The following is a 26,528-nucleotide window of genomic DNA, read 5'->3' on the forward strand; positions in this document are numbered from 1 at the left end:
GTGAGATGAGAATTGGAAGAATGGGCCAAATTGAGAATTAGAGACATAGATCCTATTAATATAAGTCCACATAGCTAGAAAATAATGCTAAACACTGGAAAAGGCCATTTATAAGATGTTCCCCTTTAACATTGACTTAGACACTTTAAACACTTTTTAACACGACACCATATTTTATCTATTTATTACCTCATTTTTGCATTTTGTACCTCATTGTTTGCATTCTTTTTGTACTTTAGGTTGTATTTTAGTTTGTATATTGTATATTGTATATGTTGTATAGTGTTTTGTACTGTATAGTGTTTGGACTTTATTCTTTTTACTTCTTTTTTTACTGTATGAAGCACATTCTCATTCATACTTTATACGTGACAAATAAAACTCTCCTATTCTCTCCTCTCCTGTCCTCTCCTCCTCTCCTGTTCTCTCCTCTCCTCCTCTCCTGTTCTCTCCTCTCCTGTCATCTCCTCTCCTCCTCTCCTGTCATCTCCTCTCCTCCTCTCCTCTCCTCTCCTCCTCTCCTCTCTAGATGGGAAATGCGTCAGACACATCATCCGTGTTTGTGTCCACCATCACCAAGGAGTACGATCTCCTCATGGGTTCACTCTACAGCATATTCGGTAAGTTATGGGAACGACTTGGCATTCATTGTCCAGAACCGATTATTGTGCAATATTCATGAGATTAGGAGTAAAATGTACAAACTTACTGTCTCATAAAAGATAGTTACAGTGCAGAAACTTGTTGTGTTAAGTATAATTTAAACAAAAGACAAAGATCCCTATATGTGCACAGATCCGGTCAGGGACTTTACCACTAGCCTTAGAGACCAGCAGATTTAATGTCACCCCAGAGGAGGACAGACTTTGTTTGGGGTATGAGTTAGGTGAAATTTAGAATGAGATTCACTTTTTGTTTTACAAAGGTTTAGGTGGCTACATTGATCCGCTGTGTCTGTCCATTCCAATTTTCAAAGACGAGTATCCATTTGTTAGAGTTGACATTAGGTTAAAAAAACAAACAAACAAAAAAAACAGACACTAATACCTTCTGTACATTTTCTATCCGTTCATTGACGAATCAATGTAACTGCAGTGCAGCCTTATTTAGTACATTGCACAAACATATTGTTGCTGGTCTGGACTGGACCTCTGAACTCCTCTCCGGTCAAGCTTTCACTGCTGCCGGGTTTAAATATTGCCAAATGTTGCACCAACCCGTCTCTAGAGCCTCCTTTCTCTCCTTCATGTGAAGTTAAATCTACTCTAAAAGTTAAAGTGAACGCTACTCTGTGCTACTCTCTGCTGCACAGACCTAATAAATAGCTCTGCTGTCTGCACAGACACTTTCAGTTTATAATGTTGGCTGATTATGTATTGATAAATAACCCCACTTAGTATTTTACAATTTAGTTTTTTATTTGATGAATGTGGGCACTGATATACGAAAATGAACGAAATGGGTTTTATTTCTATAAAACATTTTATAAAGTATTTTTTTTATGTCTGAACAGAAGAGTAACACCGGTAACACAGACTACAGCTGCAAGCCTACTAGCTAGGTCCGTCGTCCTCGCTTGTTAAACTCTTGAACACACACACACACACACACACACACACACACACACACACACACACACACACACACCCCGCACTGCACCTTAATATGGACATACACTTTTATGCAAGACACTTTCTGTAAATGATTTACTATTTTATTTTATCTTACCTCATTTTATATTTGAGTTGATCTTACTACTACTACTTATTGTTATTTAACACACACACACACACAAACACACATGCACTCTGCACTGCACCTCAACATGCACATACACTATACACAAGACACTTTCTGTACATAATTGACTATTTTATTTAATCTTATCTCATTTTATATGTTATCTTATTACTACTTATTGCTACCATTCTTGTATTCATTGTTGTTTCTTACGTTGAGTCTGAGCTCGAAACACAAAAATGTCATTACCTGCAATGCCCCTGTATTGTTGTGTATTTGACAAATAAAGAACTTGAACTTGAACTTGTTGCATAAACAGATACAGTACAACCTTGTGGACATGGTTCCACAGTATAATAACTCTGGTCCACATAACCCACACCAGACAACTTCACAAGAGTTTAATACGATTTTCTTGAAGTTTGCCATAGGGCTAATGCTATGTTGCAGCCAGCTAGCTACTGAGCCAAGGAAGAATAATAACAACAGCGCATGCAGGCCAGAGGTCAGGCAAGAACAGCGCTCCAAGCTATCAAGTGGAGGTATTGTTTGACACAACACTCCCGCCTAGTGGCTGACATTGCTTTGACAGTCAACACGGTTCAGGACTTTATTTGAGGCAATAACCTGCATATAAAAGAACATTAACAACCACATTACAAAAGTCGACTTTGATTCATGACATTTAAATATGAATATGGCCCACCCCTAATAGAAAGCGGTCATTCATCTCTTTTCAAACAGTGTATACAATGTAAAATGTGTTTGGGGCTCAACGATTCGTTGAATGTACAGTAGATTGTGGATTCTCCTCTAAACCCCAACTCCTCCCTTTTTTCCTCCCTCACTTCAACTTTTGCCGTTTTTGTTCATATAACTTGCCTTTTTGTTCATATTCCCTTTCCTGTCCTCCCCATTGACCTTATCTTATGTCATGCTCAATTTGGGATTCCTTTCCACCCTGTTCCCGAACAGGGTGGAAAGGAATCCCAACCGGATCATGACATAAGCGCAAAAATGGCTGTATGAATATGGTCCATGGCCTCTCTCTTTGTAGGCGTGCTGTCTCTCCTGGGAAACGGCATCCTGCTACTTGTTGCCTATCGTAAAAGAACATCCTTGAAGCCTGCAGAGTTCTTCATCATCAACCTGTCCGTCAGCGATCTTGGGATGACTTTGTTACTATTCCCTCTCGCCATATCCTCGGCGTTCTCACATAAGTATACGACGGACCTCTCTCTCTCTCTTGCTGTTTTGTTTTATGTTTGATGTCTGTTTCTTTCTCTCTCTCTCCTCTTCTTGCAATGATACAAACGTGTATTTGTCAGAGAAGACTTGTACAGCATCCTCCTTGTTCCATGTAAGATCAGAAAGGGTACATTGTACATTTTAACGTTATATTCAAGCATTCCAGGAAATAGCCTTCCTGGACAAACTAAGTATCAGCCCTCAAAGGCTTTGTCTAGACCATAGGTGTCAAACTCACGGCCCGCGGGCCAAATCCGGCCCGCCACGTCATTTGATGTGGCCCCCCAAGAGCTCAGGTAAAAAAAAAAAAAAAAATTTACATTAATATTGGGTTAAAAAAATAGCAGTGTTAAAATAATTGTGGGTTAATGCGTTAATAAAGCTTTGACTTTGACAGCCTTAGTTATTACACATTCTTACACATACATGTATGTTGAACATCTGAGGTATTGATGAAGTAACAAAGGAAAAAAGCCAAAAGCACTTACTCCTCAGACATTCTTTGACAATTTTACAGCCCAAAATACAAAAAAGATCCAGGCGGAATAGGTAACAAAGGGTTGAAGAAATATTGTCTGAACTGTCAGATGCAAACTGGCTGTGTGACATAACCGAGCATCTCGCTCAATTGAATAAGAAGCTGTAGGGACGCAAACAAGTCCCACCCAAAACTTTACCAATATAGTTGTGAACTGAGACAACCCTTATTTTGTTATTTTTGAGTACAGTTACAGTTGTGTGTTCATGCAGACACATAATAGCAATTTCATTACGAATTGAAAATGGGGGACCCTGATGTAAACAAGTCGAAAGTCTTTCTCTGGTCTGCATCCCCTTAACAATTGTGTGTATTGAGCTGTACTGTACTGTACCCATTCTGCAATCTGTTAATTAAAGTTAATTAAACTATCTTCCATTAGTTGGATGTATGGCCTCTGCAAGGTTGTGTGCAGCCATTTGTTTTTGTAACACCTGCTACATCTGTCCCACGTGTTCTTTGCAGCTCAGTTGTTAGTTCTGCCCCTCTTGACTGTGACAAAAAGGTTTTGAACAAACTTAATGTCATAGCTTGTATTTGATGATCTTCTTCTTTGTTATTTACTTGAATGGTTTTGTCACGATGGGGTAGGTAGAATGCAATAATACAGAAAGGGAAGGAATGGAGGAGGCAGAGGCGAGGAGTGAAGCTTGGAGAAGGGTGTTTACTGTAGAATCCAGTGCAATACAAGGAACATACAGAAACTACATAACAAACTTCACAATACAAAGCAACAAACACTAAGACTTACTAGAGGGAGAACGGTGCGACACGACGTGGATAGGAACAGGGGGTAACTGGAGGTATGTCGCCACAAGGAAGGGAGGACAGACAGACACCTAAATACCCAGACTAATTAACAAATCAAGAACACCTGGTCAACACAGAATCACAACACAACGACCAAAGGCACTGACAAACTAAACAACAACTAGACACTACGGCAATGACACACAACAACACAACAAGGGGTGACATCACACATAGACAGGAGTGGCCCAAAATAATAAACAATTAGACACAAATTCTATTATTTGGAACCAGAGCAAAATGGCCGCCTGTACCAACAGGCTAGTCTGGCCACTAGAGGGTAGGAGACCAATGTCAGGCCGAGGGCCAATGTCAGATGGAGGGCATTGCCCAAAGTTAGGTGGAGGGTACTGCCCAATGTTACCATCCTGCCCAGTCCAGCCAGGACCGGGCCTAGGATCATGACAGTACCCCCCCCTCAACGGGGGGCTTCCAGACCCCCGAAAACAACGTCCATAAGCAGGTGAGGGAGGAAGCCGGAACCCCGGAGAGGACCCAGGGAGAGGACCCGAAGAAGAGGGACCAGGAGGCTGAACGAAAAACCCAGGAGGGGCATAGCAGCCAGGGGGGTTGAAAACGGGCGCAGATGCCCGGAGAGGAGGGGTGGGGACGGGAACAGAGGCCCGGGGAGGAGGACTGGACCTGGGAACAGAGGTCCGACGAGGGGGGGTGGGGATGGGCACCGAGACCCGGGGAGGGGGGCAGAACCTGAGAACCGAGGCCCGGCGAGGGGGAGTGGGGACGGGCACCGAGGCCCGACGAGGAGGGCTGGACCTGGGATGAGAGGCCCGACGAGGGGGGGTGGGTACAGGTGTAGAAGCCCGGGAAGGGGAGCTGGACCCTGGAGCAGGATCCCGGGCGAGAGACCCTCCAGCCGCCGGACCCGGGGCCGGTTCAGGAGAGCCGGACCGGAGGTGCGGCGGCGACGACCCCTGGAGCAGTATCCCACGCAGACCACGGCGAAGACCACGGCGAAGACCACGGCGAAGACCCCGGCGAGGACCACGGCGAGGACCAGGACGCTGATCACGGCGCAGAGCTGGACCAGACGGGGAGCCAGGATCCGTCGAAGAGCCGGGAGCCGGCACGGCAGCCGGACCAGGTGTAGAGTCCGGGCAGGGCGTGGAGACCGGATCGGTCTCGGCGGCGAGGCTTGGTGTAGGATCCGGAGATGAGGAGCCAGGATCCGTCGAGGAGCCGGGAGCCGGCACGGCAGCCGGACCAGGTGGAGAGGCCGGGCAGGGCGTGGAGACCGGATCGGTCTCGGCGGCGAGGCGTGGTGTAGGATCCGGGGATGAGGAGCCAGGACCCAGAGCTGAGGCTGGACTGGGCGTGGAAGCTGGACCAGCTGTGGAGGCCTTACTAGCCATACTAGCCTCGGGGGCTAGGCTAACTGTGGGCCCTGGACTCACTGTGGGAACTGTGCTAGCTGAGAATGCCTGGCTAGCTTGGGACATCTGGTCTGTCTCAGGTACTAGGCTCACCCTAAACCTGGAGCCTAGTCTGGCAGTGGAGACTGTGCTAGCTGGAGACATCTGGTCTGTCTCAGATACTAGGCTCACCCTGAACCTGGAGCCTAGTCTGGCAGTGGAGACTGTGCTAGCTGGAAACGGCCGGTTAGCTATTGAAACGAAGCTAACGGGCGGAGCTATGTTAGCTGGGGACGGCTGGTTAGCTATTGACACGAAGCTAACGGGCGGAGCTAGGTTAGCTGGGAGTGGCTGGTTAGCTATTGACACAAAGCTAACCGGCGGAGCTATGTTAGCTGTGGACGTCTGGTTAGCTGTCTGAGCAAAGCTAACGGGTGGAGCTGTACCCACTGGAGACGTCTGGCCATCGATAGTGGCGGGACTAACAGGTGGAGCCGTGCTAACTGGGGACGACCGGTTGGCTATTGGCACGAAGCTAACGGGTGGAGCTATGTTAGCTTGGGACGGCTGGTTAGCTATTGACACGAAGCTAACGGGCGGAGCTAGGTTAGCTGGGAGTGGCTGGTTAGCTATTGACACAAAGCTAACCGGCGGAGCTATGTTAGCTGTGGACGTCTGGTTAGCTGTCTGAGCAAAGCTAACGGGTGGAGCTGTACCCACTGGAGACGTCTGGCCATCGATAATGGCGGGACTAACAAGTGGAGCTGTGCTAACTGGGGACGACCGGTTAGCTATTGGCACGAAGCTAACGGTCGGAGCTATGTTGGCTGTAGACGACAGATCGGCGATGGACATCCGAGCAGCCTCAGCGGCTGTGGGAGGATCTAGGCTGACCGTAAGCCTGAGAACAGTCGGCAGGCTAGCTACCCTAGCCTTCGGTTTATGCTTCTCTATGAGGACAGCAACATGTTCAGCCATCTCCCACATCGCCGTCTGCAGTATCGGATTCTCAGTGGCGACCTGGTCGATCTTCCGGAGTAGGAACCCCCATTTGGCCAGTGAGTAACTCTTCATGTCACCGGCCATCAGGGTCAGGACAACGGTGATGGTATCACTTGCCCTTCCTGCTGCATTCGTTACTGTTGGTGGCGACATTCTGTCACGATGGGGTAGGTAGAATGCAATAATACAGAAAGGGAAGGAATGGAGGAGGCAGAGGCGAGGAGTGAAGCTTGGAGAAGGGTGTTTAATGTAGAATCCAGTGCAATACAAGGAACATACAGAAACTACATAACAAACTTCACAATACAAAGCAACAAACACTAAGACTTACTAGAGGGAGAACGGTGCGACACGACGTGGATAGGAACAGGGGGTAACTGGAGGTATGTCGCCACAAGGAAGGGAGGACAGACAGACACCTAAATACCCAGACTAATTAACAAATCAAGAACACCTGGTCAACACAGAATCACAACACAACGACCAAAGGCACTGACAAACTAAACAACAACTAGACACTACGGCAATGACACACAACAACACAACAAGGGGTGACATCACACATAGACAGGAGTGGCCCAAAATAATAAACAATTAGACACAAATTCTATTATTTGGAACCAGAGCAAAATGGCCGCCTGTACCAACAGGCTAGTCTGGCCACTAGAGGGTAGGAGACCAATGTCAGGCCGAGGGCCAATGTCAGATGGAGGGCATTGCCCAAAGTTAGGTGGAGGGTACTGCCCAATGTTACCATCCTGCCCAGTCCAGCCAGGACCGGGCCTAGGATCATGACAGGTTTGATCATTGATTAATGGAGTAATATGGGGTTCTGATCAACTAAAATTATTTGTTAAAATAACATAAGCTAACATATATTTTTACATCTATGCAAATGCATATGCAATATGTATAACTTGAATAAGTAATAAATACAGAAACAACATGTTTAACAATATGTAAATGAGTAGCTACATTTATTTTACATTACATTAACATTTATACGGTCTTTGGCCCTTTGAGGGCAACCATAATGCTGATGTGGCCCTCTGTGAAAATGAGTTTGACACCCCTGGTCTAGACGAATTATCTTTTTCTGGCAGCTACTGGATTGAGGATTACAAGCTTTTCCAGGAAACGTTTTGTTCCATCTTAGCTGTAACAGGTAGCCAGGCTGTGTGGGGGAGAAGATGCCTTTTGTATCCATAGATCAGCGGTTCTCAAACTACGGGTCGCGACCCAAAGTGGGGTCGTCGGTAGGTGACAGTGTATACAGCGCATTGGCAAAAAAATAAAAATCTATACTTTTTTTTTATTTTCTTTAATGTTCTGGCAACATATTTTTGCTAAATATGCCTAGTTTTATAAATGTGTATTGATAACATAGTGCTGTAATTAAAATGTCTAATAAATATGCATGATCAAGTTCAACAATGTGTACTTTTATTTTGATATTATCATTGATTGATTAATTGATTAATTCCACGTTGAAATTACGTGATACATTTTAAGTGTGGGGTCGCCAAAAAAAATCCTAAATAAAATGGGGCTGTTGTATAAAAAGGTTTGAGAACCCCTTCCATAGATGTTATAAAAACATCTGTCAAAAACATCATAAAGACGTCTGTCTGTCTGTCTGTCTGTCTGTCTGTCTGTCTGTCTGTCTGTCTGTCTGTCTGTCTGTCTGTCTGTCTGTCTGTCTGTCTGTCTGTCTGTCTGTCTGTCTGTCTGTCTGTCTGTCTGTCTGTCTGTCTGTCTGTCTGTCTGTCTGTCGGTCGGTGGCACAATGGTTAGCAGTGTTGCCTCACACCAAGAAGGTCCTGGGTTCGATCCCCGGTGAAAGGCCTTTCCTTGTGGGGTACTCCGGTTTCCACCACGCCCATAAAAAAGATATGCATGCTGGGTATATCCTCCTAAATATAAAACATGAGGGGGGAAGCCACTTGTAAAATACAAAAAAGAAATTATTTAATGCCTTCAAATATGCATCCTTTAGAGCGTGCTATAGGCTTTCAAACACACACAGGCTTGAGCGTATTTGAACCTCTTAACACATTCGGCGCCAGACCCGAGATATCCCGGGTTAACTCGCCATGCGTTGGGCACCAAGACCCGAGATTTCTCGGGTTTTGGTTGTTTATTCCTTTATTCGATATTTGTATTCATTATTCGTCCACGGACCTCTGTGTTACCATAGGGAATGAGTCTGAGGTCGCCAAAGTGCAATACCGGCCGCATCCCGCTAGACGGCGGTATCGAGCACCCTTTGTAACCTTGTATCTTGGCCTGTGTAATGGCCAAACGTCTCCGGTTTCATGTTTCCTTGTCGGGCGAGGGCAGACGTTCTCCCGGTTCCATTGAAGCGCGTCAAATATCCCCGATCCATATGTTGTGGTGGATTATGCCATGGGCCAAATGGACATTGGATGTACCAGATGGCGATCAAACAATTGGAATATTATTTTTGGAATACTCCCGATCACAGGTAAGAACAATCTGACGTACATTTTTGCTTGATCCTCCAATGCTTTTATACTGATCGGGCTGATACGCTTTTTTTAGTGTTCAATACGAATGCCGTTACTGACAATCAAATAATCAGAAACGACACCCCCCCTTTCATGCATTCATGATGGAACATAATACCTATGATATAGATTTGATTTCGGAATAATAGCGTGTACAGGCAAGAAATGGCAACGTCTATAGTGGAATTGACGTATAGGGCTATAACTCAGCATTTTATGAATTACCCTAGACCGCTCTAAAAGCATACTTATATATTCACCACGGTATAACACAGGAACGTATGGATTATATTTTTCACATATTGAACGATAGATAGGTGATGTCAAATGAGCCATAGTATTGTATCCATAGCTTTTTTTTTTTATCCACTTTTTCTCCCATTTTTCTATATTTTCTCCCATCCCAATTTTCGTATCATCCAATTCAACCCTCCCCTGTCACGAATGCTGTTTCTTGCCTCCCACAAGCCGGCTGCAATGTGGACTAAGTCATACATAGCACAAGTCCCCTCCGGTACTTGAGGTAACAGCAGTCGCATCTTTTCACCTGCGCAGCTCGATCTCTCAGTGTCGAGGAGTAACGCGTGGGAGGCTCACGCTGCCCCCGACACTTCCTGATTCTACTGCGCAGGCGCACCAACCGACTTGTAGGAGTCGCTTGTTCACAACGCCCGATCCCCACCCTTCAGTTTCCCTCCCCGTAATACGGCCAATGTGTATTACTGCGGACGACCAGCTAAACTGAAAACAATGTGGAGAGCTGGATTCGAACACGCGAATCCTAGCGTCTCCACACTGGTGGCGAGTGCCTTGCCCACTACACCACCTAGCCGCCCGTATTGTATCCATAGCTATTGTAGTACTCACTGGGCTATGATGTTCTGATATAATCAGAACCTAATTAATCTGCTCTGCGTTGTGTATAAATCTTACAACCCTGTGGTACTTAAAACAAAACCAAGAAATGGTTTTACCCGGCGTCAACAGAGAAACGGCGGTTGAAAAAAAAGATTTCCGAGCAGATTTGATCAGAAAGAATCCGGGTTTTTATTGGGATTCAAAGCAATTTACAAATCAACGATTTGAAGATTAGTGCAATGAATTCTGCTAGAAGCAGTCACTAAGCCGAAGGTTAGCAGAATTCAGTCTAAACGTTCAATATCTAAACAGCTATAAGCATCTCTCGTTCTCGGCTCTTTCTTCTTTGATGGTATTTGGAATCTGTCGTCTCAATGCGTCGACGCGGTCCTCCGGCCAGTGGGGGAAAAGAATGTAGAATGGGTGTTCCTCGCTCAGTTATTCATGGGGTTCTGAATCTCTCTCTCAGAACCACGTAATTTAAAGACTAGCCTCCCCCCACCAAACGTTACGTCATGAGGGCGGGTCTTTCTGGGAGTCACAGAGCTTCCGATTGGATAACCAGTGGTCGTGACCGTTTGTAGTCTACCGCCACGTCTGATTCGCTGACACTAGATGAAACTAGATGCCTGCCTCTTTGAATAGAAATGTTCCGGAAACGCCTTTTAAGGATATCTCTGCTGGAGGTAATGTTCTCCCCCAGATAACAAATGGTTACTTTTAACAGCTGCCTGTGGCAGATTCTATTGGGGGATCAACTGTAAACAGTTGCAGCTTGGCCGTTTCTGTTGTGAGACGTAATAAACCTGTGTTTTTAGGGCCTGGTGTCGACTTCCTTTGTCTCGGCCAGCCCCAAACGCCAGGCTGTCTATTGATCTCTTATCTCTAAGGTTCAGCTTGGGGAGTTTGAGACAGAAGTCTAGTGTGTCATTTGTTTATGGTCAACAAACCACTATTGTCTCTGAGTTTGGCCTGAGGAAGTAAACCAGTAGTATATTGTATAATAGTGTATCCCGCCTATGTGCAAACTCACTTTTATATCCCCTACCTTCCTCCTCAACGAGGGGGATGGCAGCGATCTCTGTGAGTCAGGAGTGTATGATGAAATGCAATTACCACCTCTGCCAGGCTTCCGTCAGGTCCCAGAACAGTTTAATATACAGTTTGCTTTATGAAAACTACTACAGTTTAATATAGAATATAGTTATAGCTCTACAAACAAGGTGACGCAGTCCTATCGTTTAAAGCACGGCCTAGCTACAGCGGGCCCCAACTAATAGCTGGCGCCGGCGGAACACTCCACTTTGGCGACCTCTAGCGGCTCTGGTGTGCATATTTTTAATACAATATATATATATATATCAAATTAAAGCCCTATTTGTTTCAGGCAACAGAATCCATTCAGCGGTTCTCAAGTTACATGCCGATATGTGAGGCGTGCACCAAAGTCTTTAGCAGACTTTTTCGAATACCACTCCCGACTCCCGAGGCTCTACCTCCGTCAATCATTTGGCAACCTCGAAGATTATTGGACAGGGTTGTAACCAATGAGTGTGACTTTCCAATGCTACCCCACGTGGGGATGAGCGAATCAGGGATCTAGGTGAAAAGTCACGAGCAAAAACAGGAAGTAAAAAATTGCATTGGAGTCTATGAGAAAATGGAAACCTGCAGACCTTTTTTTTTTCTTCTTTTTTTACATTTGACCAAATTGTCTATATTGTATATCACTCATTTCTGAACGGATCGTTATGAAATGTGGACATGTACTACACAAGACTTCAGGCTATGGACTTCAGGCATACCAATGTTTTTGGAAATATACTTTTGGATATTGCAACTACTACAGAAAAACGTGAGTAACAAGTTTTTCTACAACTCAAGTTCAGACCTATGTTACTCTATTTCATTAGCACTAAAAGTGAATTTGAAAGTGTATCATAAACTTCAGAATGTTATCTTTCAAAAGAGACCAGGCTCATGCATGTGCTATAAGTATAAAGTATAGTATTTTGGTTTTCAAAAAAAGTATGCAGTCCTCAAGTTCAAGTAAAAAAATTGCCACTTTTGGGGGTGCCAGTTAAGAGGTTAAAAAATAATTTATTGCATTATACAGTAGCTTCCCTCTTCATTCTTTTTATATTTTGGACTCTTGCCTTTTTGGGAAACCTATTATCTTCCATCGTATACTGTGAGTTGCAGTATACTCCTGCCATTGCCCTTGACCGAGGTACTGGTATTACAACTGGAGTCGGTCCCTGGGCACCGCACTGTGTGGCTGCTCACTGCACCTAAATAATTAGGACGGGTGAAATGCAGAGGACGGATTTCCCCCAAGGGGATTAATAAAACGCCTTCTCTCTCTCTCTCTCTCTCTCTCTCTCTCTCTCCCTCTCTCTCTCTCTCTCTCTCTCTCTCTCTCTCTCCCTCTCCCTCTCTCTCTCTCTCACTGCTGCCTGTCTGTCTGTCCATAAAGATGGTTGTTTGGTGAGACTGTTTGCCAGGCCTATGCGACGTGTGGAGTTCTGTTTGGTCTCTGCAGCCTGACCAACCTCACAGCGCTGTCCTGCGTGTGTTACATCAAAGTCTGCTTCCCAAACCATGGTGTGTATGTGACCAATGACCTTATCTCACTGTTCTGTTGCTAGAACAGAACAAAGGAATTCAGATGTAGCTATTGATAGCTGAAATGGCTATATATTTATATAAAGGTTAGGTTACTTAAATCATAAAGGTTATTAAAATCATAAAGGTTATTTATTTCAATACAACTCTTGTTGTTTTCAACCATCCACTCCCCTTCACATATAATGTATATATAATATAATGCCCTCTTGTCACACAGTTAAGTCAAAGTGAAAGAGGACAATTAATATGATTAGTGACGATTGGAAGCTATGGGATACTACCATGTTGTTTTTAAAGGTGCTGTAAGTGGTACTTTTTGGTTAAAATAAGTGTTAAATAGCTCTACATTCCGTGAGTGTTTGGTCAGTAACATGGGTCTCCCAGTCCCTCCGCTCTGCAGTAAACACAAAATAAATTTTCTGGTATCCCTTCTCACGTTATCCAATCAGGAGAGAGATTATTTATTATTATTTTAAAAAATCTTGCCAAGCCAAATTTGTTTACTACACTGGCAGATTATTTTACTTGTTTCAAGCACTATTTGCTTTTGTAGTGAGAGTTCTCTCTCCTGATTGTATAAAGTGAGAACAGGATACCAGAACATTTATTTTCTGTTTACTGCAGAGCGGAGGGACCGGGAAACCCATGGCTACTGACCAAACACTGATTGATTGAATGAACATTTTATTAACAGATTGCAGAATTGGTACAATACAGTACGGTTCAATACACACAATTGTTAAGGGGATGCAGACCAGAGAAAGACTTTCGTCTTGTTTACATCAGGGTCCCCCATTTTCAATTCATAATGAATTGTAAGTAAGGGTGCAACTTGCACCGTGCAATCCATTCTTTGTGGAATGTGGAGCTATTACTTTAACACGTAGACCACTTATACAACATGTACACCAACATGAAACACCCGTATACAAGCGTCTTCTCTTCCCTCCTTTGTCACCAGGCAGCAAGTTCTCATCATCTCACGCCTGTCTCCTGGTGATAGCGGTGTGGTGTTACGCGTCCGTGTTCGCCATGGGGCCCTTGGCGGAGTGGGGCCACTACACCGCGGAGCCCTACGGCACGGCCTGCTGCATAGACTGGCACGCGCCCAACCATGAGCTGTCCGCCATGTCCTACATCATCTGCCTCTTCCTGTTCTGCTACGCGGTGCCTTGCACCATCATCATCCTCTCCTACACGTCCATTCTGCTGACCGTGCGGGCGTCTCGTCTGGCAGTCCTTCAGCACGTGTCGCCGCAGACCAAGACCACCAACGCACACGCTCTCATCGTCAAGGTCAGAGGACAACGTTTACATTTTACATTGTAGTCATTTAGCTGACGCTTCTATCCAAAGCCACTTATGAATTGTGAACAAGTCAGCAGGAAGGGGTACGATCTCTGGCAGCTAAGGGTCAGTGGCGTTGTTCGTGAAATAGTATAGACTGCATTTATATAGCACTTTTATCCAAAGCGCTTATGCCTCACATTCACCCATTCACTCACGCATTCACTCACAGACCATGCAAGGTGCCAACCTGCTCATTGGGAGCAGTTAGGGGCTGCTCAAGGACACTTCGACACGCTGCCCAGGAGGAGCGGGAATCGAACCGGTAACCTTCTGATTACCACATGACCCCTCTACCTCCTGAGCCACTGTCGCCCCAAATAATATGAGTGCAGCATAGTAGTATAAACTATTAGCATGATAGATAGTAGTATACAGTAAGTATAGAATAGTAGTAAGGTATGTGTGTGAATAGCCCTGTAAATATCTGCATCTATACGGTTTATGATATTCTTTCTACCAATATGGATTACTGTCGATATCTCCGATATCGGTATCAAGGCCATTTGGGTAGTGTAGAGGTAAAAGCATTCGCCTGGGACTTCCGGTTTGAGATGTTCAGGTAGACGGCCATTGTAAAGAGCTCCCGGTCAAAGAACAACGAAAAAGGAAGTTAAAATATCTAAAACAAAATAAAAAGTGACAATTCAATGATATAAGAGAAAAGGAAGGATGAACACGAGAAAAAGCGAAAGAAAAGCGACCCCAGAAGAGATACAAGCACCGGAGGAAAGTTATCAACATGAGGAGGTGACGCAGGAGGTAATTCAAGCTAGCATGACGCAAGGTGACAGAGCAGAGGTGCCCACTTGGGTAGTGGAGCTGCAAGCTAGCATACAGACTAGCATCCAAGCTAACACGCAGAACATCCAGAACAATATCGACAGACTCAGGGAAGAATTAAAGAAGGGTCAGGACGAGCTCAAAGAAGAAATAAATAAGAGACTCGAGACAATTGATGGAAAACTACAGGAACAAGAGAAAGACATAAGGATGTTAGAATACAGGACAGCTGAAACGGAGGAATGGAATACAGAAATACAAGGAATTCTAATGGCGACGCTCGAACAACAAAACATGTTGAGAGAAAAGCTAACAGACTTGGAGGGGAGGTCAAGGAGAAATAATATACGAATATCGGGACTGAGAGAAGGGATAGAAGGAGACTCGATGACCAAATATGTAGACAACCTAATTCGAGAAGAATTGGAAATGTCAGACCTCGACAAGATAGAGATTCAAAGGGCACACAGGGCCCTAGCGCCGAAGCCACAGATAAACAGACCACCGAGAGCAGTTATAGTTAATTTCTTGAAATTCGAAGTCAAAGAAAACATTCTCAGAGCAGCCTGGCAGACGAAGATGGAGGTGGAGGGGCAGAGGATAACCTTCGACCATGACTATTCAACAGAGGTGGCTGTAAAACGTCGAAGCTATGTTCAGATAAAAAAGACTTTGAAAGAGAAAGGAATCAGATTTCAATCACCAATGACCACGCTGAAGGGAAGCGACGAGGGACATGAACCGGAGAGGATGGAAGGTGCCAGGAGGAGAAGAAGAGAGACCGATGCTGATGCAGAGGTTGGAGAAGGCGAGAAGATGGACCAGGGACGAGGACGAGGAGAGGAGGACGGGAAGGTGAAGGAGATCTGAACCGATTCAAAGCGGATCAACTGAGAAGAACGACGAAAAGACACAGGGAAGGGGAGCAGAGAGGAGACGAGAGGGGACACGGTGATCCAAGGAAGGATAAGTACAATACACATTAGACTTGTATAAATGTGACACACACAATACAAGTAAATGTAAACATGAAAATGACTTATGCAATGAGAAGAGGGTAAAGTACATACGAGATAATTATACCAAAAGTTAAAAAAAAGGACATGGAGATTCAAGAGATATATTGAGACGTGACATGAAAGAACCACAGGATTACACGTGACACATAATACAAATAGATGGGAACATGAAAGTGACTAATGCAGAGCTTTTGACCGGGAGCTCGGAGGTCGCACACAGAACAAGTTGGACATGTATAGTGTGCATCTTTTAGCCACTAGGGGGAGCCCTCTCACTAGGAGAGCCACTACTCCCCACCCGCCAGCGGGGGAAAGAGGGATACGACTGAGACCCTCTACTACCATGGAAGTACCAAGTGTTAATGTTGATGTTAATGTTTATTATGGTTATATGTATGTAAATCAGACAGGGATAGCAGAGGCTACAACCACAAATATTATTTTATGTGACATGAGTAGAATGGGAGAACATTTGGAAAAGAAATATGACACAAGTTAAGGGTATCAAAATGATGTCGTTGAATGTTAATGGTATGAATAGTCCGATCAAAAGGAGTAAGGTGATGACGAAACTTTAGAAAGAAGAGGCGCAGGTTATCTTCTTACAAGAAACACATCTAATATCACAAGAACATGAAAAGCTGAAGAGATTCGGGTATGAGAATTTGTTTTATAGTTCTTTTAAACAGAACCTTAGAAGAGGAGTAGCTAAGGGCGGCTAGGTGGTGCAGTAGGCAAGGCACTCACCACCAATGCTGGAGATGCTGGGTTCGAGCCCAGCTCTCCACATTGTTTTCAGTTTGGCTGGTCGTCCGTACTAATACAATTGGCAGTATTAAGGGGAGGGAAAACTGAGGGGTGGGGATCGGACGTTGTGGACAGCGACTCCTACAGGTCGGTTGGTGCGCCTGCGCAGTAGAATCAAGAAGCGATGGGGGCGGCGCCCCTCCAAAGCGCAGACCCCTGACGCTGAAAGATCGCGCTGCGCAGGTGAAAAGATGCGACGGCTGCTACCTCAAGTATCGGAGGGGACTCGTGCTATGTATGGCTTCGTCCACATTGCAGCCGGCTTGTGGGAGGCAAGAAACAGCGTTCAAGACAGGGGAGGGTTGAATTGGACGATACGAAATTGGGATGGGAGAAAAAGTGGATAAAAAAAAGAAGAGGAGTAGCTATACTAATTAAGAACACAGTGAAGTTTGAAATTATCAGGGAAATAAGGGATAAAGAGGGGAGGTATGTAATGGTCAAGGGGAAAATGGAAGGTCAAATGGTAACACTAGTGAATGTGTATGCTCCACCAGAAAGTGAGAAATATCTATTTGAAACAATCTTTGATATAATAGCGATGGAAGGGGAAGGGCTCCTAATCTGTACAGTGATTTTAATGCAGTACTGAACTATGACATAGACACGACAAGCACACAGAAATGGGGGACAAACATTAGCAAATATATGAATATACAAATGGCAGAATTAGGAATCATGGATATATGGAGAGAAATGCACACACTAGATAGAGAATATACACATTATTTGCATCCACACACAACATATTCAAGGATAGACTATTTTCTCATGACAACAGGGGACGGATACAGGGTAGAAGACTGCAGGATAGGGGTAACGGACATATCAGACCATAGCGCAATATATCTGACAGTGAATCTTAAAAGTAGGCGGAGAAATACAGTTTGGAGACTGAACGTAGGACTATTAAATAACAAAGGTTTGGTTAACAAAGTAAAAGGAGACATAATTAGATACAGAGAAGAAAATGATAATGGAGAGGTAGACCCAAACATTTTATGGGATGCACTAAAGGTAGTAATACGTGGAAAATTGATATCAAAGACGGCATTACTCAAGAAGGCCAGAATAGAGACATACCAGAACTTGATAAAGAAACTGAAAGAATTAGAGAAAGAACACCAAAGCTCAAAGAACCAAAAGACACTTAGAGAGGTAAAGGAAGTTAGAGGAAAGACAAAGAACTGCTGACAGAAATAGAGAAGAAAGCTAGATAAATGAAACAGACATACTATGAAGGAGGACAGAGAGCGACCAGACTTTTAGCTAGACGAATCAGGACACAACAAAAACTGAACACAATACACACAATAAGGGACACGAACAAACAAAATACTAAGAGAACCAGCTGAAATAGAGAAGACATTTGAAGAATACTATAAGAAACTATACACACAACCGATAGCGGCAGGAAAAGAGGAGATAGAGATTTTTTTTTTTTAAATTAGATCCATCTAGAGTGGTGTCCACAAAATTCCTGGGGGTCATCATCGATGAGTCACTCAACTTCAAATGCCACATAAAATATCTACAAACAAAACTGTCCAAATATGTTGGCTTATTCTGCAAAATACGTCATTTTCTTCCCTTGCCTGCCCTTCTCACTTTATACAAAACCCTGTTTGAACCCCTCATTAATTACTGTAACGTCATATGGTGCAACACATACCCCAGCCATCTCAAGAAACTAGAAAGCCTACAAAAGAGGGTACTACGAGTGCTGTCATGGTCCGGGTATAGAGCGCCCTCAAAGCCTCTGTTCCATCGCTTTGGTCTCCTGAGGCTCGCTGAATTTAACATTCATCAAAACGCACTCACCTCCCTAAACTCACGCCACCTCAGGACATCCGGGTCACGGCACCAGTGTGACCGATCGTATATTACTCCTTCTGCGTTGTGTTTAAATGTCGATGCCCCGAGGGAGTTCCGAACACGGATCTCCTATGCCACGGCCGACAGCATAGACCGCTATACCAAGAGGTGAATTCACTTCTTGGTAACGTGTCTATGTGTCTTTTAATGGTAAGTGAGTTTAACTTGCAGTACCGCTTACTGCCACAGTCACTTCACAACACACGTCCATCGTGACTGTGGATATTACTCACGGACCTCCGTTACACTAGCAGTTAGCAAGCTAAGTTACTCGTGCTCCGTTGGTTACAGGTTGCTCCGCTCTCTTGTTCACAGTCCGACACTGAGAGACGCCATTCCCACACAGAGACGTCTTGCTTCCCATACACCAAGAGGCTGCACTCTCAGGTGTACCACCCTCTTATACCCTCAGCCATTGCCCCTCCCCTCCACCAACCCCAGGCTCGCGCGACCAACAGCGTCACCTGCCAGCCCCGGGTTGGTAGAGCGCAGAGTGACAGCCCGGCTGACCAATGACCCCGACCCTAGGGTCGCTACAATATATATTTTCTTCTGGTATCCCTTCCCTTCCCACTTTATCCAATCAAGAGAGAGAACCCTAGATATTTTTCACTTAAATCAAGAAGAAATACTGCAATATTTGATATCCAAAGGTTAGCAATATTTTGTCAGGCTAAAGTTAACTTCATGTTTATTTAAGATAATGTTACCAAATGCAAACCTAGCTCTCATCAACCATCTAAACTAGCTAGCTAATATAGCTTTTAGTGAACTTAAGTCCCAAGATTCTTGTGTAATAATTTGTTATAACCCTTTATCTGCCAGCCAGAAATCACAGCCCCTTGCCAGGATTTTTGGGTGATTTTGGCGATATCTCATGATCTTAGCGGAGCTATTTCTATATTTTATATTATAACTATGGGGAAATGGTTTGGCTCATTTGACAAAGACGAGTTGATGTACACTATGAAAAAAACCGTTTGTTTCTGCATGTCTTCGTTCGTTCACAATTACAAGTTAAAAAAGGTAAATAGAGGGGAAAATCCAGAAGGATTTTCTAGAAAAAAAGATATAAGCCTTTTTATGCGTGCTGCGCAATTCCCCTTTGCTGCTGCCTGAAACAGACGAGACAAGACTGCCTTTATGAAAACCAACAGGGGGGGGGGGGGGGGGATGATAATAGTTACCGAACGTGTTATAAAGCAATTTACACTGGTAATGATATAGATAGATAGATAGATAGATTGATTAATTGATTGATTGATTGATTGATTGACTGATTGACTGTTACTATTAGAAATAAACAAACTTGAAATGCAGTAATACTATTATATCGATCAGGTGGGAATATCTTGTATTGATCAGGTTAGTAGATATTGTACCGATCAGGTATTACAGATCATGTGCATGAAATAAACTAAAAAAAAAACATTTAGACTGTTTCTCATTCATGTACTGTGTATACTCTGCTCCCGTGTTGTAGACACTGTGTTGCTCTGTACCTACCTGTTTTCCAATGGATTCGTCCATACATGATAAACACATTCATAAAGTAATAATATCTTGTATTGATAAGGTAGTAGTATTTCCAGGTGAAACGAATTGATATATTATCAACCACCATGCCTGGCGCTAACAAACAAGTAAGTTATAACTACTGGTGTAGGTCCAGAAAACATTATTATAAAATACAGAATACTTTACAATGCAGAAAACTTGAAACTTTGATGAAGTGAAACACATTTTTATTTCAGAATATGTTCAATAAACTGGGTGACTGTCATCAGTACCAACCATTGTTGCTGTGCATTAGACACATTATGCTGGTAACATTCACAGTATAAAATTATGGTAATTTACCAACACAATACTTTATAAAAGTGTACACTGGGTGACTCATCAGAACCAACCATTGTTTCTGTGCATTTAGAAGTATGCTGGTAACATTCACAGTACAGGCACGTCACATGATCAACTACAGGGCGTATCTTACAGTTTGTCTCTCGCATCGATGGCTGCATTGTCCATTGATAAATGGATGAAGCGCGCCAGATGATCTGTGGACCAAAAACTATCCAATACAGGCTTCCAAAGTATATAAATAAGAGGCCAATGGACTGCATTAGAAAAGTGTGGTACTTTACCTACAGTATATACTTTATAAACTGGGTGACTGTCAGCAACCATTGGTTCTGTACAAACGGTAAAAATGAGGGGGGGGGAAAAGATAAATAAAAAAATAAACTATATACACACACAATGCAAATGATGAATGGAGTTGACAAAGCTAGATCACTAACATAACGTCTCATCTGCAAGTGGTCCAAACATGCCTATGCAATATTTACAACAGTGGCCCAAATACATATGTACAACGCATTTGTCTTGTACAGAAAACAGTGCAACTACCCATATACTATACTATACTATACTACTCACTCAGCTAGCTATACTATCTACCGGAGTGGTACACATGGTTCTGTCTGTATCACATATTGATGGATTATTTAGAAGTATTCTGTACTTCTGTATGCTGGATTATTTAGAAGTAGTCTGTACTTCTTCTGTATGACAACTAATAAAGAAACTATTTAGAAAAATCCTTCTTTGTGTGGTACAGAGTGAAGCATTTTTCACGATGCAGGGGGACTTTGCACGATGTGCAAAAATATCTGGTCTCACTCCTGATGCCACGCCTACTGCAGACCCGACATTTCCTACACGGTAGCTTTTGCTTCGGGGTGGCTTTGTAGGCCACCATAACATGTTTCCCAAAGCCACCCACTAATCTGCTCTGCGGGTCCCCCGGTGGGGCCCTAGGGTCGCGCTGCCTGCCACGCCCCACCTGCTCAGCCCCTGCCTCCTCCTCACCCCCACCGCCCTCCTCCTCCTCCTCTGCCACCCCAGGAATTTTCAACTCCTTAGCCCCTGTGTAGGTCCGCCCCACAGCCATGGTGTACCGGAGGAGGCTGTGATAATACCCTCTGGGGTGCCTGGTTCTGTACAAGACAAAAGAGTTGAACAAACATATTTGGATCAGATACAGCACAAACTTTTTGGTCCACTTTCCAGTCTTACGTGTACACGGATAGTAAGCCAGGTTTTGATCCATCTGGTCAACTCCTTCATAAATTTATTGTACGACATGATGGATGACGGCTTGAGCATCTCCACCCTCACTGCTTTGCCCGTCTTCTGTTTCTGCCACACTTTTGCAATTTCCATGGTGTCCTCATGGAAGCTGGTGATCGTCTTCACGATCCTCTTATCCCACCATGCCACGATCATGACCTGTTGGTTGTTGACAGCAATGCGCTCCCCCACACCGATGTCAGCATTGGTCAGGTTCTTGATGATGGCTGGCTCCCCCCGGTGCTTCCTGAGGGTACCACAGACGTCGGTCCTCAACTGTCGGAGCCTGTCGGACATGCTTACACTGTTGTAAAAATTGTCCATGTAGAGCGTATAGCCGGACCCGGCCAAACGTCCAAGCAGACCAACGACCGTGTCGCCCAGCAGCGCCCCATCCCGACAATATGGCTTCAAGGCGAAGCAATATCCTGTGCGTGATTCGCACAGGAAGTATGACTTGATGCCATACCGGGTTGGCTTGTTGGGGTTGTAGACCCTGAAAGCCAGGCGGCCTCGCCATGCCATCATCCCCTCATCAATGGAAATCTCACGGCCGGGCTGGTACAGATCCTTGCACCGCACATTCACATGATCGACCACAGTGCACACCTTACAAAGTTTGTCTCTCACATCTAGGGATGTGTTGTCTGCGAAGTGGAGGAAGCGCCAGATCAACTCATAACGGTTCCGTGGCATGGTGGTCGAGAAGAACGGTGTGAAGATCGTTTCATCAGTGGTCCAAAACATATCCAAGCGAGGCTTGGGATGGACACTGGTTAGAAAGATCAGGCCAAGGAACTGCTTGAGCTCCTTCAATGTGAGGGCCTTCCAAACCGGTGCCCTGCTACTGGTTAGCGTGGGATCCAGCCGGGCAATGGACTGATCGGCGTACAAGTTGGTCTGGGCAACAATCGTGTTGAGGAAGTCGTCGGTGAGGAACAGATCTAGCCATGCTGCAGGCCGGGGAGAATCCAGTGCCACGGCGTCCTGGAGCAGTCCTGGTTGGGCTGTGAAGGGGAGCCTACGAGGCACCCAGCCCTCACGAGACCAGGCATCCTCCTGGTCCTGACGGCTCGCCGCCGACCTGCTCCTCGCTCCTCGTCGCACCCGCGACCTGTCAATTATACAAATATACAATTATCATAACACCCCTACTGTAGACAAACATTCATATAACACGTAGTTACAAACTGTGTGTGAGTGAATGAGTGAGTGTGTGTGGGGTTCAGATGTCAGAGCTGGACGTGGTGTGGGGGTCAGAGGTCAGAGCTGGAAGTGGTGTGCAGAGTGAGGCCAACTTACCACTCTTAGATGTGTGCTTCCGCCCTGCAACGGGTTCCGGAATATGCTGACTATCCTCTGGTTCTAGAATCACAGGATGTAAAACATTACAATATTGCAATGTATTATGTATTATGTATTATTATGTAGACACTCACCTGTAGGAGTCGGTGACGCTCTGTTGCGTGGGCCATCGTCGCTCTCTGCTCCAGAATCTGAATTGAATTGAATTCATTCAGTCAGTCAGTCTCATAAAACACAATAGTAACACATTTACATTTACATATGATGTCGTGGGCCAATGCCTAACTCGTCGTCATCAGATGAATCCGGGTCTATAATAAATAAATGATAACGTTGGTTGGCGAATTATATACATTATACATACACGCTATGCAAATAAATATGAACAGTACATGCGTCAAAATGAGCTCTGCCCTTACCGTGATGATGTCGTGGGCCAAGGCCTAGCTCGTCATCGGAGGACTCCCGGTCTATAATCAATAAATACTGACGTTGGTTGGCGAACTAGCGTTACATATTCACATGGACAGTACAGTATACAATGAATCCATTAGCGTTAGGTAAAGCATTATATCAATATACACGTTTCACACACACAATTACATCAACACAACCTCACCTGGTGGTTTCCAATCGGCGCTGCAGTCCAATTCATGAACAGTGGAATCACTATCACTGGAAGAAGATACGTATGCCCGCACAGCCACCGTCCTCTTCCTCGAACTACGACGGGGGGATATGCTCCTGGGGCGAGACACGCCGCTGGGCCCAGCGACGGTCTCACTCTCACGGCGCAGCCCGGTCATAGCTACCAACGGCCCGGTCGTTGGCACAGCAACAGGTCCGAACGTCAACTTGGTTTGGACAAACCGATCCTCCGTCGGCCTATCCGCATGTTTCTTCCCTACACTACGTCTTCTCATCCTAAATAACTAATCTAATATAACAACTAAATGATCAAACTACTATTACTACTACAATATACTACCTAGACTACCCACTAATCCCTCACAATAAGTACTACTATTAGCACGACTATGTACTTCTAAAGCACAGCTGATACCTTACAATTTCTCCTAATACTACTTCTAATACTACATGAACTATCACTGATACACTACTATACGCTGCTCTCATGAATGTAAATATCTCTCTCTCCAACAAAACCTCATAGATTATGGGAGGGTGTGAGCTCTTATACCTGCGGTCAGGTACACTGACCAATCACAGATCAGCTTCATTGTAGGGATGCAATAACCATTCTCTTGTGATACAGTGTTAGAAAATAGGGGGACACTGCCACCTAGTGTAATTTGAGAGGAAATGCAGTTTCCGGCTCAAACACAAGTCTCAAAGCTCCGCGGTCAAGTTTAGACTGGGAAAATGGAAGAAATATGTAAACAGACCAAAGACGCCTTACGGCGTCATTGGCAGATTACGCATGGCGAGCAATGCCGTGGTAACACGTCATTGGCGAAGAAAGGGTTAAATTGTGGTATTTTATCAAATGCAAAAAATATATATATTTATAACGGCAATCTAACAGCCACCAGCTGCCCTGCTCTCTATACAGTATATCTGCATCGGCCATTGAAAAACCATATCAGTGGACCACTAATCTCAGCAAATCTTCAAATGTGAGCGTGTGTGTGTTTGTCTATATCCATGTTTGCATGTGTGCTTTGTTCACAGTTGTCGGTGGCAGTGTGTATAGGTTTCCTCGGAGCCTGGACCCCCTATGCCGTGGTGTCCATGTGGGCTGCCTTCGGCGACGCCACCCGGGTGCCTCCCGCTGCGTTCGCCCTGGCGGCCATTTTCGCCAAGTCCTCCACCATGTACAACCCCATGGTCTACCTTCTGTGCAAACCCAACTTCCGCAAGTGTCTGTACAGAGACACGTCGACGATCCGCCAGAGGATCTGCAGGGGAAGTCCACAGCCGGAGCTCAAGGAGTTCCAGCGCAACAACAAGGACACGAGTGTCTCCACGCGCTTCTCCAACGGGCAACAGGAGAGCCAGGGGGCGTGTCTGGACGAGGACGGTGCGCAGGGTCACGTGACCACGCCCCTGAGGACTGCCTGCGTGCTGCTGACAGGATCCACCTACAGCGAGGTGACCGTCAGCGAGCTCTCGGGCAAACTGCAGGCCGAGCTCCTCTAGTGTTACGACAGAGTGTTTCCTCAATGCGGAAAATGAGAATGGACAGACGGGGGCGCGAAACGAGAGAAGGCGACGCGGTCGGCTCCGGCGAAAAAACTACAAAGAGCCCCGGCCTGAATTCTATCCGACTCGCACACAAGGTGAAATAAGTGCGTATCGGAGTGAGGAGCATTGAGATCATAACCCCGGACAGGCTGTGGCCAGGGTCGTTTCTAGCCTTTTGGGGGCCTTATGCAAAATGTTGTTTGGGGGCCCCAATTTTGTGAAACTATGGTGGGGGGATTCAAAACCCTTTAAGGTGGGCATGCATTTAACATTTAATTGAAAATGCAACTACATTTTTGTCAGTAAGCTACTTATGTTTAAATTTTTTTTTATAAAGAAACGCCCACTTGCGGTCATAAGCAGTAGCCTATCGGTAAAAAAATGTAAGCTGATGATTTGTTACATCCCTACAGGATATATATACTGTATATACAATATACTTACCAAGAGAAACTGGTCTTTCAATTTTTTTTTATTAAAATAAAAGGGCAGTTTAGGGGGGGCCCTGGTGGCTTCGGGGGCCCTATGCAACCACATAGTCCGCATATGGCAAGAAACGGCCCTGGCTGTGGCACTTGAGCTGACAGCGGTTGCACCGAAACCTTGCATGGCAACAGTCCTTTAAAGTCCTCGCTCCTGTGTGGCTCACCCTCCAACATCCACAATGTGCTTCTTTCTGCCAAAGAGGATGTGGTGCAGGGTCTTATGCAATGTTTGTATGTCAGTACATGTGGTTCAGATTCACAAACATGACCAAAAAAGGAACAGACCACAGCCTGTTACTTTTTTTTAGTTTTTTTTGCTATCTGTATTAATGTTACATGTCACATTTCTGACTTATTAAATTAACTGGATTACATTTTTGATAATGAGAAGAACTGCAGCTCCCTTTAATCTGAACCAAGGAAACTATAAAAGAAGGAAGGGTCATCACATCAGAATAACAGCGTTCTGTGCTCTGCTTGGTGCCATACTTTGGTGCCAGTTCGGTGAGGGAGACCTTTTAACGTAGGCTACCTCAGCACCTATAAGGGAGGTGTAGTGGTTACGTCATTGGTGTTTCCCGCGCGGTCCACCCTCCTTGAAATGGCAATGTATTTCCTATGGACCCATTTCTAAATTGCCTCGTTTAAAGCATGAACATTGGCATGGTGTACCTTTCTGTGTGTAATCATCCACAATCTATAGCTCAACATGAAATAATTCGCAATTCATCGTAAAAGTAGCAAAATGATAAGGCCGGGCCGTTAACAGCGGACTCTTATTGCGCGATAAAAAAAAATTACCGCCGTTAATCTATTCTCAGAGTTGGGTCTGGGAGCCAATTACATTA

At 44.8% G+C, this 26,528-nt stretch overlaps 1 protein-coding gene across 1 annotated transcript; it reads left to right on the forward strand.

The window, feature by feature from the left end:
- Positions 1–529: 529 nt before the first annotated feature.
- Positions 530–25,150, forward strand: opn7d (opsin 7, group member d; the record flags this gene model as incomplete). The annotated part of the gene is made up of 5 exons (XM_084332740.1): positions 530–620; positions 2,798–2,960; positions 12,571–12,702; positions 13,688–14,018; positions 24,683–25,150. The coding sequence occupies 5 exons, from the start codon at positions 530–532 to the stop codon at positions 25,148–25,150; spliced, it is 1,185 nt and encodes a 394-aa protein (XP_084188866.1).
- Positions 25,151–26,528: the final 1,378 nt, after the last annotated feature.

The sequence above is a fragment of the Notolepis coatsorum genome (genome assembly GCF_963971535.1).
Source record: "Notolepis coatsorum genome assembly, chromosome: 17".
NCBI classification, from domain to species: Eukaryota; Metazoa; Chordata; class Actinopteri; order Aulopiformes; family Paralepididae; genus Notolepis; species Notolepis coatsorum.